The sequence below is a fragment of the Lactuca virosa genome, chromosome 5, assembly GCF_052849685.1.
Source record: "Lactuca virosa cultivar CGN04683 chromosome 5, Lactuca_virosa_CGN04683_v6, whole genome shotgun sequence".
Classification (NCBI taxonomy): Eukaryota; Viridiplantae; Streptophyta; class Magnoliopsida; order Asterales; family Asteraceae; genus Lactuca; species Lactuca virosa.
Window position 1 is genome coordinate 289,541,192 of NC_136430.1, and position 17,402 is coordinate 289,558,593.

Below are 17,402 nucleotides of genomic sequence, written 5' to 3' on the forward strand. Positions count from 1 at the left end.
GCAAAGATTCCAACTGTGAGATGCTTGTTTCAATCCATAAATGGATTTCTCAAGCTTACACACCGGATCAGGAAATTTTGCATGTGTAAAACCCTCTGGATGACTCATGTAGATGTCCTTAGATAGCTTTCCATTAAGGAAAGCGGTTTTAACATCCATCTGCCGAATTTCATAATCATGAAATGCAACTGTAGCAAGCGTAATCCTAATAGACTTTATCTTAGAAACTAGTGAAAAGGTCTAATCATAGTCAATCCCTTGGGTTTGACTAAAGCCCTTTGCAACCAACCTAGCTTTATAGGTGTGAACTTTCCCATCCATTTTGGTCTTCTTCTTGAAGATCCATTTGCAGCCAACTGTCTTTCGACCAGGTACATGATCAACCAAGTTTCATACTTGGTTATCATACATGGACTGAATCTTATTGTCTATTGCCTCCTTCTATTTAGCAACCTCAGGGCCTGCTATTGCTTCCATGTAGTAAGAAGGTTCATTCAAATTTACCAGTGTATGATCACCGACAAACGTGTCACCATCTGCAGTAATATGGAAACCATAGAACTCAAGTGACATGCTAACCCTACTGGAATGACGAAGGGGTAATGAGTTGTCAAATGGATCAATTGGAATCCCTTCCTCATGTTGAGTGCTAGTGTTGTATGAGGTTCCTTCATTAGATGAATCTTGAATTTCTTCAAGATCAATAGCATTCCCACTATCCTTTTTTAATATGAGCACTCTCTCGCGAAAGACTCCTCTTCGAGCTAGAAAGACCATATTATCACTAGGTCTATAGAACAAGTAGCCAAAGGACTTCAGTGGGTAGTAATTAAATAACACTTCTAGGATCTGGGTTCAAGTTTTTCATGCGTTTATTGTCTTACGAGTGCTTCACAACCCCATACATTGATATGTGCGAGTAAGGGAACTTCATCTGTCCATATCTCATGAGGTGTTTTGGAAACCTTCTTTGTTGGACCAAGATTCACGATATGGGCGGATGTCTTTAAGGCATACCCTCTTAAATGAATAGGAAGAGAAGCCCGACTCATCATGGAATGAATCATGTAAAGTAAGGTTTGATTATGCCTCTCAGACGGGAGGAGTTAATTGTGAAACGATTCCACATTCCTTGAGATAGTCATGAAACTTGATACTAAGATACTTACCACCTCTGTCATATTTGAGCAACTTTATCTTCCTGCCTAATTGATTCTCGACCTCGTGCTTAAACTCTTTGAAATTTTCAAAGGTTTCCACTTTATGTTTGATCAAGTAGATATAACCATATCTACTATACTTATCTATAAATATCACGTAGTATCGATTAAAATCTTTTGTGGTGGATCTAAAAGGGCCATAAACATCCGTATGGATTAGGTATAACAATCGCTCACCTCTTTCACATGTTCCAGTGAAAAGGTGATTTTGTCATCTTGCCCAAGAGACAAGATTCGCATTCATCATCTGTCCTAAGATCAAATGATTCCAACACTTCATCCTTTTGGAGTTGGGCAATGTGTTCTTGTTTATGTGCCAAAGACGACAATGCCATAAACATGCTTTGTCCACACTATTGGACGAATTAATATGAAATACATTATTGCCTAGCTTACCAACACAAGTCACAGTTTCATACACACCATTATAAGGTAAAGCTACAAACATAAAAACACCATTATGATAAGCAGAAAAGAACCAAATTCATTATCGAATGAATATCTCAAACCTTGTCTAAATAGTGCATGAAATGAAATAATGTTTCGCGTCATATATGACGAATAACAACAATTAATCAAATTAAGCCTAACACCACTACTAAGCATAAGACCATATGTTCCAATCTTCGTAACACGTGAAGATCGCCTATTACCCATGATTAGATTGAGCTTCCCATGCTCAACTTCCTCACTTTCTCTTAGTCCCTACAAATCAGAACAAATGTGGAAACCACATCCTGTGCCAAGGACTCAAGAATGAGAAAGTTGTGTGTTATTAACTTGAATAGTGTAAATACCCGAAGAGAACGCCTTGATCTCTCCATCTTTCAAGTCATGTAGGTCCATAGGGCAGCTTCTTCTCCAATGGCCTTTTTCACCATAATGGAAGCAAGTGGCCTCCTTTGGATCACTGACCACGGGGACATCAAAGTTGGGCTTCGACCTTGACCCAATGCTAGACCCTCTAACATGGGCCTTCCCTTTCTTGTCGGATTGGGAAGGAGCTTTCCTCTTCTTCCCTTTTCCAGATCAAATGGCAAGGATAGGAGCATTTTTTGCATTAGAGGCATCATTTTTCTTCATCCCCGATTCAACAGTTTGCAACAAATTATGAAGCTCAGTCAATGTTTTATCCGTATTGTTTAAATGACAGGTCAGAATGAACTGTTCATAACTAGGAGGTAATGAGTTAAGGACCATATCAACGGCCAACTCATCCTTAAACGACACATTGAGTTTATGGAGTTTCTCCATGTACCTTTTCATCTTTTGTACGTGAGGGAAAATAGGTTCTCCTTCCTTGAGCTTGAACGCCATGAAAGCTTTGACCACATCGAACCGCTCTTGTTTCGCCTTCTTGTGGAACTTTCCAGCATGGTCAAGAGCCATCTTATATGACCAATAGTCCTCATAGTACTTGGCCAGCTCAGGTCCCATAGTGGTCACCATGATGCAAGCGACCTTTGTGGCATCATCATGATGCTTATTGAAGGAGGCAATCTCCTCAGGAGTAGCGGTGGATTCATTGATTTTGACAAGAGGCTTTTCGACGACATATTCCTCGCCCTCATAATGAAGATTCATCTATTCTCAATCTGCTACGAATCATGGTACTCAAACCATGTTCTCTCTTCTCAATCTTCTACGAATTATGGTACTAGAACCATGTTCTCTCTTCTCAATCTGATACGAATCATGGTACTCGAACCATGTTCTCTCATCTCAATTTGCTACGAATCATGGTACTCGAACTATGTTCTCTCATCTCAATCTGCTACAAATCATGGTACTCGAACCATGTTCTCTCTTTTCAATCTGCTATGAATCATGGTACTCAAACCATGTTCTCTCTTCTCAATCTACTACGAATCATGGTACTTGAACCATGTTCTCTCTTCTCAATCTGCTACGAATCATGGTACTCGAACCATGTTCTCTCTTCTCAATCTGCTACTTAGAACCTCTGGAATTCTCCTTGTTTCGAGTATGGGTCCTCTGCTTTCAGTAGTACAGGACCATACTACCTACCACATCTACCCATACTTCTCACACGGATCGTCCCAGATTTCCTAAGTAGCTGCTCAACCTTCTCGATCACCAATCCCGTTACACATGTTCGACCTCCAGTAAATACCCTCTTCTATCAGCGCACTTCTCTGACTCAATTCACTTCCTAGGCTCTTCCTAGGTTCTCACACTTCTCTGCCATCTGCAGCTAAAAAACTCTTTATGATGCCAACCATCTACCTCCTGAATATCGTCATATTCACTTAGTAGCTGTCTCCCATCATCAAGAGTTCCACAAAGCACAAAGCAAGCAGCATTCGGGCATCGAATAACCTCCACTAACACATAAAGCCACTTTAGCATATAGTTCCTCTTGCTCTATTCACAACTCAAAAGACATCGCCGACTCAGGCGATCCTACCTCTCGAGGTATCTCTCCTAGATTATCTCTCGACTCAGGACTCTCTCTAGGCGATTCCTGTTGGATACTCTTACTCAACACATACTTAAAAACACATCACAGATATCAGCAACTCCTAGGCTAATACATCACAAATCATGCAACTCTAGTCCTAAAATATGAAATACCCAACCTATCTCTAGCATGCATAATATTTCATAAAATATCTCATAAATATCTCATAACACAAATGTAAGGGTGTTTTGGGAAATCACCGTTCGGGCTCTGGCTGATTGTACACACTGCCCCAACTCGTTTTCTCTTAAACTCTTTCTCATTTTATAAAAATTTATATCTTTTGAAAAATCTTTCTCAAATCCTCAGTTTGAGTCCAAACACACCCGAAGGTGTGTCCGAATCCCTCAAACCAAGGCTCTGATACCAACTTGTAACGACGTAAATTTTCAAACCAAAATTTTCTTTTTTAAGCACAATAAAACACATGTCACATCTTCTCAAAAATCACAAGTATTAATTTATCAACACATTTTAAAAATTGTTTATCACAAATCCAGGATCCTCCAAAAATATATCGCCAACTCAGATGTGTGTACAATCAAGCCGACGCCTTCCCGCGATCTTGATAGGAACCTGAAACACATAACACATAACACGGTAAGCACGAAGCTTAGTGAGTTCCCTAAAATACCACATACAACTCATTAGCCACTCGAGGCTATAACTCTATAAGACCCTCCGGTCAATGTGTCTCAGTGGGACCCTCCAGTCCCACAACTCTGATGGACCCTCCGGTCCTAACACCTGTGGACCCTCCGGTCCTAACTCTGTGGACCCTCCGGTCCTAACTCTGTAAAATCGGGATAATACATAGCATAAATCACACAAACATAATGCAGGATATCACAGTACTCAAATAAACACATAAGACCCTCCGGTCACCCACAACTCACATTACCACTCTAGGTATGTATAGTGAGAAGACTCACCTCGTAAGCTAGCAAGTAAAAGTATCGTACTCAAAAATCTCGAACTAGCCTCCACCTAACACATAGGATAATTATCTCTAATTAATACTCTACTCACACTCAAATACACCAAAGGTTGTCCTATCTCTCTCTCTCTCTCTCTAACTCTTGGAATGGGTAAAAGACCATTTTACCACTCCATGGTCTCCATTACTCATGTTGACCAAACCCTAAAGTCAACAGAAGTCAAAATCGAGTCAACAGTCCAAGTTTGACCTGACTCTTAGAGTCCAATCGTTCCTCAGAAGTCTCTTGAAGGTCCAGCTCATTGAGTTAACCCCTAACTCACTGAGCGATCGCATGGTCCAGCTCATCGGGACAAACCCCAATCAACTCGTCAAGTCAGTTCATGGACTCGGCGAGTCCCTTCGATCTAATTTCTCTTTCAGACGTCTTAAGGCAGATCTATCACTCCAAACACTAGATCTAGCATTCCAAGGCTCTATTGTCATGTAAAGCTTCGATCTTTACGCTCATGCATGGTGGTTTTGCTCCAATCTACCAATACATGCCCTCAGAAGGTGTTAAACACCATAATCCTCACATGGATGAATAAAGTTGGGACCTTTGGACTCTAGGGACCTCACAAGGTCCAGATCTGAGGTTTAAACCTCATGATAACTTTGCATGCTCGAAGTCCCAAATAATATGTGAGGAAAACCCTAATTTCTCAAACCCATGAGATCTAACCAAATAAAGGGGAAAGGTTCAGGCTTTTTACCTTCCTCTTGAAGCTCTGGACGAAATGACATGTACCCCAACAACTCCTTCTTGTTTCTTGCTAAGCAACTCCTCTTCCTCCTCAAAAGATGCACAAAAATCCTTCAAGGTCAGCTTGGAGACTCTCTTAGCTCACTACACTCGTTTAGGGTTTCACATAGTAAGGCTAGACAGCTAGTGAGCCGCAAATGAGGCTATAAGTGTCCTTAAATAGGCCCCAAACCCAGGGATTTAGGGTTTCACCACTCAGCGTCTACTCGGCGAGTCGACTCTCTGACTCGTCGAGTAGGTTACTAATCCCACATGGTCAGACACGACTCTACTCGACGAGTTGAGGCACCAACTCGTCGAGTCACCCAAGCAAACTCATAAGTAACATACAAGAATGTTATCCCTCGAAATCAGGATGTTACAAGTTGGGATTTATTCAAAAGGTTCTAATACTTTAATAGCGTCATACTTTTAAGAGGTTATGCCCTATCAAATCCGTTCGACTAACGACCCTCCACCATACAAGAGAGCGGTGGGTGAGAGTGGACACCCATTCAACGGCCATTTTTAGGCCACTTCCTTATACCCCATTATAGTATGACTTTGTGAATGAGGCATACTAGCAATTTGACTGACTTGTCTTATACATATAATATATTAAACTTTTAATCATATATATCGTATAAGGTGTATTTTAAACTTTTCGATGTACTAGGATTTAAAATTAATCTTTTGAATTAAACAATTAATAATAATTAATTTTAGACTAAATAAGATTTAATATTTTATCTTAATTAAACAATTAATTAAATAAATTTAAATCATATTATTTATCAATTAAACAATTAATTAAATAATTTAATTTCATGGATTAAATAATTATTTACCAATTAAACAATTAATTTAAATAATTCAAATTTAATCCTAATCCCTTATCCTTCTGATTTTCGAAAAAAGGTAGGGTTTATCAGGTTTTAATTATTCAAATTTTAAATCATATTAAAATAATAATTAAGTAAACCAGAAATCCTAGGGATAAGGATACAATTTTCGAAAATAAGGAGGTGGTGGCTAGGGTTCCCAAAAACCTCAGCCAAGTCAAAATTTTAAGCCTTTAGGGTTTAATTTCCATAAACACTAATTTTGATCAATTCATTTTAGTGCACAATCAAATAGAAAACTAAGGCTTTGATACTACTGATGGGTTTTCTAGGTTATAAACAAAAAATATGTGGTGGAAAAACATTTAAACCCTTTGTAACGCTCGATATGTCAGGAAAATGCTTATTAACTAAACTTATTCATTTGGAATCTTGGACCCGAGTATGTTGGACGTACATATGGTACAACGTGTGTACTCCAATTCATGTATGAGGTGGGGTCTCCCCCTGGTACGCTAGGCATACCCATGCGCATACAGGGGGTACGTCAGTTAGGGGAAAACCCTAATTTTTAGGGCTTGCATCCTATTTAAGCACATTAAGTCCCCCAAACCCTCACTTTATCAGCCTTCATTGCCTCTTTGAGCTATACCTCGAAACCCTAATCCATTTCCCAAAGATATTAACCTTTGAGTGTATGTCTTGGTATGTGTGGTGCATATTGAAGAAGAAGAAGAAGAAGACTTGTGGAGAAGCATTGGATAAGAGGGAGCTTGTAAATCTAGAGACTAATCACTATTTCCAGCTTGTTGGAGGTATAAAGCTCCTACCTTGATGACTCTGTGTGCTAGATCTAGTTTAGGGATTGCTTTTATTATATTATGGTCCTTTGAGTCATCCTTGTGAGTATGAGCTACTCCAGGAGCTTAGAATGTTAGATCTTATCATTTCTAATGGTATTGATGCATAAAAATGTCATCTTGATGGATTATGATGAACCTTGTAAAGGTTGGTATCCATTTTTTGAGGATAAATTGTTTAAGCTTGTTTTGGAACCTTTTAAGGCATGCAAAAGCATAAAGTTTGCAACTTTATGGCTTAATAGGTTTTATTGAGCTTAAATATGAAGTTAGACATTAGGTCTTAAGACATTAAGATCTTAATAGAAAGATTGGGTCTTGTACGCATACGTCGGGTGTAAGTTTTGTTACGCTGCGCATACTGTGTCTTGGCCCCAAAGCCTTCCCCCGTGAAAATCAGTAGTATGCGGGGCGTAAAAGTGAGTACGTCGGGCATACTGTTTCAGACCACCCATTTGGGCCTTTTTGCTTGGACTGTCGTGGGCTCTAGGGTTTTGGGCCCTTGTTGGGCCACAAGCCTTTCTGTGATGGGCCTTTTTGGACTTGGGCCCATATGGGCATGGAGTGTCTTTTGGACTTTGGGCTAGTCTGGATTTGGGCCTTAGTATGTTAGGCCCAATACATAAAGGGTTAAGCAGCCTTTTACCCTTGAAGCCGGGGTTTAGGATTTAGACTCTCGGGTAGGGTTAATGACCTAATTGCTAATTAGGGTTATATTATTTGTGATTTAGTGAGAGGACTTCATGATTCAATAGCCCGAGTGTGATTTCTTATCTTCGGACTGAGATGAGTTTCCTTCACTATACTCGTGGGTCAAAGGCACCAATGTTGGCCCACTGAGTTATGTTTAAAGGATGACAGTTGTCTTGGTGACAATGTCCTGCTATGCTTGTATGCGCTTGTTGTCTTTTTGACTCTTGCAGTTACGATTGTATGCTAGTTGTAAGGGGTGAAATAGACCCGATACCGGTTGAAAGAGACCGAAGGGGGTGAAATATACGCTGTACCGGTTGTAAGAAACCGAAGGAGGTGAAATAGACCCAATATCGGTTGAAAGAGACCGAAAGGGGTGAAAATTACCTAGTATCGGTTGAAAGAGACCGGAGGGGGTGAAATAGACCCAGTTATGTTTTGACTGTTATGTATGTATGGTATCGTGTATTCTAGGGGAGTTCGTTAAGCTTTGTGCTTACGATTTTCTGTTTATATTTCAGGTACTTCCAACTCGAAAAGGAAGGGACCGACTTGATCGCACCGCATCCGCCCATGTTTTCCATAATATGTGATTTTAGGATTTTGTACTCTGATGTTATTTCACTATGATACACTTTCTGTTGTTTTGATATGACTATTGGATGTTTTGAAAAAAATTAAAAATGAAATTTTTGTTGGAAATTTTTGGATGTTACACCCTTAAGTTCACATGCAACCTAGAAAGGATCTATGTTTTCTCTATTGATAGCAACTAACTATAAATATCAAGAAACCCTAGGAAAGAGGCTATGAAATCAAAATTCATACAAAATTAGGTTTACATACCTTTTGATTGTAAATAATAAAAGTAGAATCCTTCTTCTAGATCTTGGAAAGCTAGCACCAAAGGAATGGATGCCTCTAATGGCTTATACCCAAAACCCTAGTAGCAAGAAGACTTGAGGAGAGAGGAGGCTAGAGAAAAATTTCGGCTCTATGAAGGAAAGAAGGATTGTACAAAATAATGAAAGCCATCGAGGGGTTTATATAGCTGAAGGAAACTGGAGGCCAAAACTAATGTTTTAGGGATAAGGCCCAAATTAATTAATATAATAATCAAGCCGCCTTATCTCCTTATCCTAAGCCTCGTGAATGAAAATTCTAGGTCCTTCCTAGCCAAATTTTGTTCACCCCCATCCCATGGGGTTCTACAGTCTTCCTGTTTCAACTTTCAATAAATAACCAAATAGTCCATGTACTTTTAATTAATTCAATTAATCCCAAAATTAATTCCAATTAATTTTGGATTAGTTCCAAATTAATTATTATTATTTCTAATTAATATATTAATCATATAAAATATTAATAAACTATTTATTCCAATTTATTAATCATATAATAAATTAGCAATTCAGCCTCTTCCTCCAAAAGTCATTATATCAAAATACTAGTTTTGAGGGCAGCCCAAAAAGGACTTTGCTTCTAATTCAAGAATATACCAATTTAGTTATTGGATTAGACACCTTATACCAATATTAGTCAGGGTGGGGTAGCCTTTGTCAGTTAGACTCTTGGGCGAAGTCTCCTGATGTGACCATGTGTGAAATCGTCGGATGTAGCAGGCGGTAGGGGATTCTAAATCCCAAAGTAATAGAAGGTTCTGTCAGCAACCTTAAATGGTCAGGGACTCTCTTTTTCTAGTAGTACCGACATGATAATTTAGGGTCGAAATAGTTTTGTTCGGTTAAGTTGCGAAGTAGTGTCATTTTGACTCCGTATTAAAATGGTTTCATAGGCCAGAAGGTCTGGCAAGTGATTGGATTTCTGAACTTTAGGGAGGAGTAGTGATGGTTACTCCTCACTGGTTAAAATTGTTTTCATGAGGTTCGTTCTTCATCAAAGTTTACGAATTTTGCTAAGGCTTGAGTCTTAATCGCATTACGGGAAGAGCAGTCGTCAGTATGAGGCAACATCACAGCCCTATTAGGATTTCAAGAAAACTCTGTCTGAATGGGTTAGTGTGGCAGAAGAATTAGTGAGGGATGATTTCGAGGACATAATCTAATTTAAGTGGGGGAGAGTTGTAATACCCTGTTTCGAATCGTATCTTAATTCGGGGCTGTGACCCAAGGATCAATTATCATAAGGTTTCGATCTTTAAGGAAAGAGATCTCAAGACCCATTTGGTCATGGGTAATGTAGATTATGTGATCCAAGAGTTCGGTTTATGCTTTAAAGCCCATGGGTATTGTAACACCGTAAATTTTCAAGCAAAATTTTCTTTTAAAAATCACATAATTCTCATAACACGTTTCACAAAAATCCCATTTGACTCATTTACAAAACACAACTCTATAATTATTTAATAATAATCCAGGATCCTCAATTCATAACCCCTTCTCTGGTGTGTACAATCGAGTCGGTGCCTTCCCGCGATTCTGAGAAAAACCTGAAACACATAACACATAACACGGTAAGCACGAAGCTTAGTGAAATCCCCAAAATACCATGCACATATAATTAGCCACTCGAGGCTATAACTCTGTAAGACCCTCTGGTCAATGTGTCTCAGTGGGACCCTCCAGTCCCATAACTCTGATGGACCCTCCGGCTCTAACTCTGTGGACCCTCTGGTCCTAACTCTGTAAACTTTGGGTAATACACAACATAAATCACAAGGAAATAATGCAGGATATCACGATACACAAATAAGCACATAAAACATCTCTATCACACAAAATACCACTCATGGTAGAGTATAGTGAGAAGACTCACCTCGGATTATGAACATCCCCAATAAACATTGCTGCTACGTACCGGCCTCTAACTCTGTGCCAAACCCACAATTATCCAAATTAGGAAATAAGTCCCAACTGTCACTCATTAGGTCTAAAGGTAGTCCATTAACCAGCCCATCAATGACCTAAAACCCATTGGGCCCACCAAGGCCCAATAATAAGTGGGCTCTCCCGAGGCCCAACTCTCTCACATCTAATGGAAAGCCCAACTCAAGGGCTCAAAGCACGTATATATAATCCTCTGGTCCAAGACTCTATTGCAACAAGTCCAAACTCCAGGCCCAACACTCAAGGCCCAAAATGAGACTTAGCCAAAAAGTCCACAGTGAGGTTACGCGGGGCGTACAGGAATTATGCTCAGCGTACTCCCAAGATTCACTCTTTCTACTCATTTGGTCTTAAACAGTTAAGACATTACCTCAAACCACATATCTGGACTCCCTAATGGCACTTACTCCATAAAGTCAGTGACTTTAAGCCTATGCATGGCTGGAAAGGTCACAAACACCCAAAACACTCACATCCTTATCTCAAAAGCCTCCTATCTCATGCATGGCTTGATTCCAACGTCCAAGATATGATTTTTATGACATAACACCAATAAATATACTCAAAGGGACATATATTAGGCTCTGGAGTTCAACAACTCATAAAGCTTCAAGCTTTGGGACCAAAAACCCTAAAATGGACCCAAAACAAAAACTATCACAACAATAATGTGACATCCCCTAATTTCTCGGCCAGAAAAGACCGATTTAATTTATGCTTTTTAAAATAAAATCAGAGAAATCTTTTTAAAAGATGTTGCGGAATTGGTCCCCAATACAAAATATGATAAAAGTTTGTCAAAACCTTTCTTTAAGAAATATATAATTTCATTTCATATCAAAACCTCGGGATGTCATGTTCCGATACAGATCAAAAGCATAAACAAGACCTTATAAGCCTTTCAACAGTTATTTACAACTACTGGCCTATAGTCCAAAAATCTCTCATCGTCCTCCGACTATGCTCGGGGTCCACTACCTGTAACATAAAAAGCTGAGTGGGTCAGGCTTGGGAGCCTGGTGAGCATATAGGGTTTTCAACCTACAGTAATAATAAACTTATTAAGTTCATCAATCAACAATAACCCTGATTACCCATTTCCCGTTATCCTCACTTTATGTCCCTAAACACTTATCACAAGGGACCTAGCCTAAAGAATATCATCGGGATGGATACTACTGCTAAGGGGTTTCCTCAGCCATACATGTCCTAAAGGCAACCATGAGGGGGATGGAGTACAGCGAATGAACACCCAAGTTCATTAACACCTACATGTTGCGGGCCTGCCAGCGTTCCACTGGACTGTCTAGAAAAGTCTGTGGTCGTCATCCAAACTCCGCTAGATGACTGGATCACAATCACATCGAGGCCTCTCATCACTTTATTTCATCACACACCAACTATCTACCCATGTTTTTCCCAACATATTTGTAGATAAAAATACATATACAGTTTAAAACTTGTATAAAACATCTATTAAACAGTCACCTCAATTAAACAATTAATATAATTACACGTAGTACGTATTTTATAGAAAATACTTCATATCTAGGTGTAAGATGAAGGTGACTATACACTCACATGATTTGATGATAATCGGGCAGCAATTTGTTTCCTAAAACGATCGTTTCTAATAAAACCGGGAGTTTGATTGAGAAACCGGGCTCTGCAAAGGTCGGGCTTCGAAACCGAAAAGATAAATTTTCCGGGCTTCTCGGGCACTTCGTGGCGTATTCCGGGGGTTATAATCGATACCGGGGCTTTGGGGGATATTAGAATGAAGGAAATATGGAAAAAGGGGTGAAAGATGCCAAATTTCCAAAAGTATCCGAGAAGGCTCGCAAGCCCTCTATTTATAGGGAGGTCCGAAGTCGGCTAAGGAATGGGGAGTCAGCAGCGAGGACACGCGGCAGCAGCTGGGCGAGGGTGCGTAGGTGGCTCGCACGTGCGAGGGTCTCGGTGTCGGCCTCTGATTGGACCGAGGTCAAGTCCGAGACTTCGGACGTGACACTCCCTGCGAGACTCGGACACGCCATAAGGGACACGCGTCGGACTTCTAGTCGACCACTTCGGATGGCTCTCCGGTTCGGATGACTCAGCAGAATTTCGGACACATGGCATGTTTCAAGCGAGGGTGACGTGGCCGAAGTCCACCTATGCGAAATTCCTCGGTTTTGGCAAATTTTCTCGATTTTCGTGCCAAAACTTCTAAAATCCATAACTTTCGCATACGAGCTCCGTTTTTGACGTTCTTTATATGCACGCGTATGTAAAATTACGCTCTACAACTTTCATTTAGACTTCTTCGGCTAATTTTGACTTTAATTTTTATATTATTATTTTTAACAGACCGGGACAGGAAATCCGTTAAAAATTCATAACTTCTTCATCTGACGTCCGTTTTCGTCTGTCTTTTTACCGTTGTGCTACTATTGACGAGACCTTCGATTCTCGTTTAGGTCGTGTCGGCTAAAAATCACTCAATCTAAAATTCGAGTTTTTAGCTGTCTATTGCTAAGCTGAAACTTCGAAAAATCACAACTTCCTCATACGAAGTCAGATTTGGGCGTTCTTTTTATACCTACTCTCGGTTTAACGAACACTATGAGTTTCGTTTAGATCACTAAGGCTAAAAACTAGTTTATCAAAAACTCACTTTTTATGACATTCGGCACCGTGTCGGTTTTGTCGCGAAACTTCGACAGGTCATAACTTCTTCGTTATAACTCGGATTTTGGTATTCTTTATATATCCGTAATCCTTATCACGACCACTACAACTTTCTTAATAGATATCAGCTTTATCTAATATTTATTTTCGACGCTCATTTTTATTCTTAATTAATTAACTCCTAGTAATTAAGCATAAAACACATAAAACACATAATATTCACATAATTCCTTTTCATTTCTTCAAAACGAGTTACAAAGGTTAACCTAGACTATAATGTCAATATTAATGCCTAGCCTAGAAACACGGGCGTTACAATTCTCTCCCCCTTAGGATGATTCCGTCCCCGGAATCACACATCAGCAAACAAATGCGGGTAGCGACTCATCATGTCACTCTCCGTTTCCCAGGTGAGCTTTGGCCCATTCATATGTTTCCATCACACAAGCACTAAATCGACCATCTTGCATCACAACTTCTTAGTATTACGGTCAACGATTGCCTCAGGTTCATCAATCAACCTCTTGTTTTCATCCAACCTTAATTCAGAAATGGGAATTATGTCGGGCACATCTCCCATGAATTTTCTCAAATAACACACATGAAAGTTGTTATAAATACCCTCCAGTTCTTCCGGTAATTCTAGCTTGTAAGCTTGATTCCCGATCCTCTGAAGAACTTTAAATAGTCCAATAAAACTTGGACTCAACTTTCCCCTTTTACCAAATCTTATAAGTCCCTTCCATGGCGAGACTTTAAGTAAAACCGAATCTCCAACTTCGAAGGATATCAGTTGTCTTTTCTTGTCAGCATAACTCTTTTGTCGATCTTGAGCTGCTAACATCCTTTCTCTAATCACTTTTAACTTTTAAGCAGTCTGATGGACTATTTCAGGTCCCATAAACTGCTTTTCCCCAGCTTCCAGCCAACATGACGGCGTTCGACACTTTTCTCCGTACAAAGCGTGATAAGGTGCCATCTTGATGCTTGAGTGGAAACTATTATTATAGGAAAATTCTACTAAAGGTAAGTGTTCATCCTAGTTACCTTAGAATTCTAGGGTACATGCTCTCAGCATATCCTCCAACGTTTGAATTGTTCGTTCGCTCTGACCATCAGTTTGCGGATGGTAAGCTGTACTCAAACACAACTTGGTACCCAATTCCTCTTGAAGACTTCTCCAAAACCTTGAGGTAAAACGGCTGTCACGATCGGATACAATCGTTAACGGAACACCGTGAAGCCTCACAATTTCCTTCACGTAAGAATTCGCAAGTTTATCCATAGACCATTTCTCGTTGGCTGCTATGAAATGCGCACTCTTAGTGAAGCGATCAACGACCACCCAAATCATGTCGTGACCGTTCCTTGTTCTGGGCAGTTTAGTCATAAAATCCATAGTGATATCTTCCCATTTACCCATGGGTACAGGTAAAGGTTCTAAACTCCCATACGGTTTCTGATGTTGTGCCTTAACCCTAGCACAAGTTACACACTCGGCCACATACTTAGCAACATCGAGCTTCATCGTCGGCCACCAGTAATAGGGTTTTAGATCCCTATACATTTTTGTACTGCCGGGATGAATCGAGTACATGGTCTTGTGAGCTTCTTCCATCAGAAGATCTCTTACCCCTCCCGTCTTAGGTACCCAAATCCTATCTTTGAATACCTTCAGTCCTTGACCGTTTGTATCAAACACCAACGTTTTACCCAAACGTTCTTCCTTTTGGTCATTTTTCTCTAAAGTTTCCTCTTGAGCTTTCTTTATACTTTCCACAATTGTAGAGACAACTTCAATTCTCAACGCTCTTGGCCTTTTGTTTTCAAGATTTACCTTCCGACTGAGAGCATCAACAACAACATTTGCTTTACCAGGGTGGTAAAGTATCTCACAGTCGTAGTCCTTGAGTAACTCTAGCCAGCGCCGTTGCCTCATGTTCAATTCTTTCTGATTAAAGAGATATTGAAGACTCTTATGATCAGTGAAAAATTTGCATTTAGTACCATAAAGATAGTGCCTCCATATCTTTAAGGCGAATACTACCGCTGCCAACTCCAGATCATGAGTGGGGTAGTTCTTTTCATGCTCTTTCAATTGCATCGATGCATACACGATCACTTTATCCCTTTGGGTCAGAACACAACCTAACCCAACTCCAGAGGCATCACTATAAACTGCGAAGTCATCAACTCCTTCAGGTAACGAAATAATCAGTGCTTCACACAATCTCTTCTTTAACTTTTCAAAGGCTTCCTTATGCTTCTCATTCCAAGCATAAGTAGCTCCTTTGTGGGTCAAAGCTGTTAATGGAGTAGCAATCGAAGAAAAGCCTTGGATAAATCGGCGATAATATCCGGCTAATCCTAAAAAGCTTCGAATCTCCGTAGGACTTTTTGGTTGTTCCCACTTCATTACAGCTTCAATCTTTGCTGGGTCAACCATTATTCCTTCTTGGTTAACCACATGACCTAAAAATTGGACTTCTTGAATCCAAAATTCACATTTGGAGAACTTTGCATACAGCTTATCCTTTTTTAGAACTTCTAGCACCTCACACAGATGCTTTTCGTGCTCCTGCTTGCTTTTCGAATAGATCAAGATATCGTCTATGAATACTATCATGGATTTATCAAGGTATGGTTTACAAACCCTGTTCATCAAATCCATGAAAGCTGCTGGGGCATTGGTTAGTCCGAACGACATAACCAAAAATTCATAGTGTCCATATCTTGTTCTGAACGCAGTCTTTTCGATATCCTGCTCTCTCACCTTTAGTTGATGGTATCCCGACCTAAGATCGATCTTCGAGAAATAGCTCGAACCTTGCAACTGGTCGAACAGGTCATCGATCCTCGGCAACGGGTACTTGTTCTTTATTGTCACTTTATTCAGCTCTCTGTAATCGATGCACATTTTCATGCTCCCGTCTTTCTTCTTTACAAATAACACAGGGGCTCCCCAGGGCGATGAACTAGGTCGAATGAAACCTTTGTCCAATAACTCCTGAAGTTGTGTCATAAGTTGTTTCATCTTTGTTGGTGCTAATCGATACGGTGCTTTCGCTATCGGCGTCGTTCCTGGTAACAAGTCGATATGAAATTCTACTTGTCGATCAGGGGGCAATCCGGGAAGACCTTCGGGAAAGACTTCCGGATAATCACATACCACCGGAATATTTTGCACCTCTTTCTTTTCCTTCTTAACATCGATCACGAACGCTAGATATGATGTACATCCCTTGGCCAAACACTTTCTGGCTTTCATTAGGGAAATGATTCCAGAGTTTACTCTGCGTTTGTCTCCATACACCATAAACGACTCTCTCCCTGGCGGGTTTACTTTTACTATCTTCTTCCTACACAATATCTCGGCATCATTGGCGCTAAGCCAATCCATTCCTAAAACTATGTCGAATCCATTTAACTCGATAGGTAATAATTCCTCGTGGAACTTATTCCCATCCAAGTCAATGAGGATGTTTTTCATACGATGGCTAACAGGTACAAACTTGCCACTAGCAATCTCGACTATTATAGCATTAACTAGTCTATCTACAGGAAAAGTTAGTTTTCTACCAAATTCATGAGAAATAAAGGAGTAATTGGCTCTAGAATCAAACAAAATTTGGGCAGACAATTCGTTTACGAGAAAGGTATCTGAAGCGACATCGGTTTCTTCTTTCGCAGCTTCAAGTATCATCTGAAAGGCTCTCACCTTCGGCTTTGGTGGAAGATTGGGCTTTGCTGCATCCTTCCTCTTTGGACAGTCTTTAAAAATATGCCCTTCTTCATGGCACTCAAAACATACCCTCTTGTCGGACGGACACATGTTGGCAAAATGCCCAGTCTTTCCACATCTGTAGCAAGTCACCCCCTCACTACATTTCCCAGAGTGCTTTTTCTTGCACTTCTCACACCATTTCCCTTCGCCTCCTCCTCCTCCAAACTTCTTAAACTTTGAAAATTTTCTCTTCTTGTTGGAACCTGAAGTTCCTTCAAATTTTCTCTTTTCGCTAACTTCTGCCCTCTCCAGACCCTTCTCTCTGATCCGAATCTCAACATTCT

General features: G+C 40.1%; 1 protein-coding gene across 1 annotated transcript; it reads right to left on the bottom strand.

Moving 5' to 3' along the window:
• Positions 1-2,249: 2,249 nt before the first annotated feature.
• Positions 2,250-2,804, bottom strand: LOC145112886 (uncharacterized). The gene has a single exon (XM_079049003.1). The coding sequence runs from the start codon at positions 2,802-2,804 to the stop codon at positions 2,250-2,252; it is 555 nt and encodes a 184-aa protein (XP_078905129.1).
• Positions 2,805-17,402: the final 14,598 nt, after the last annotated feature.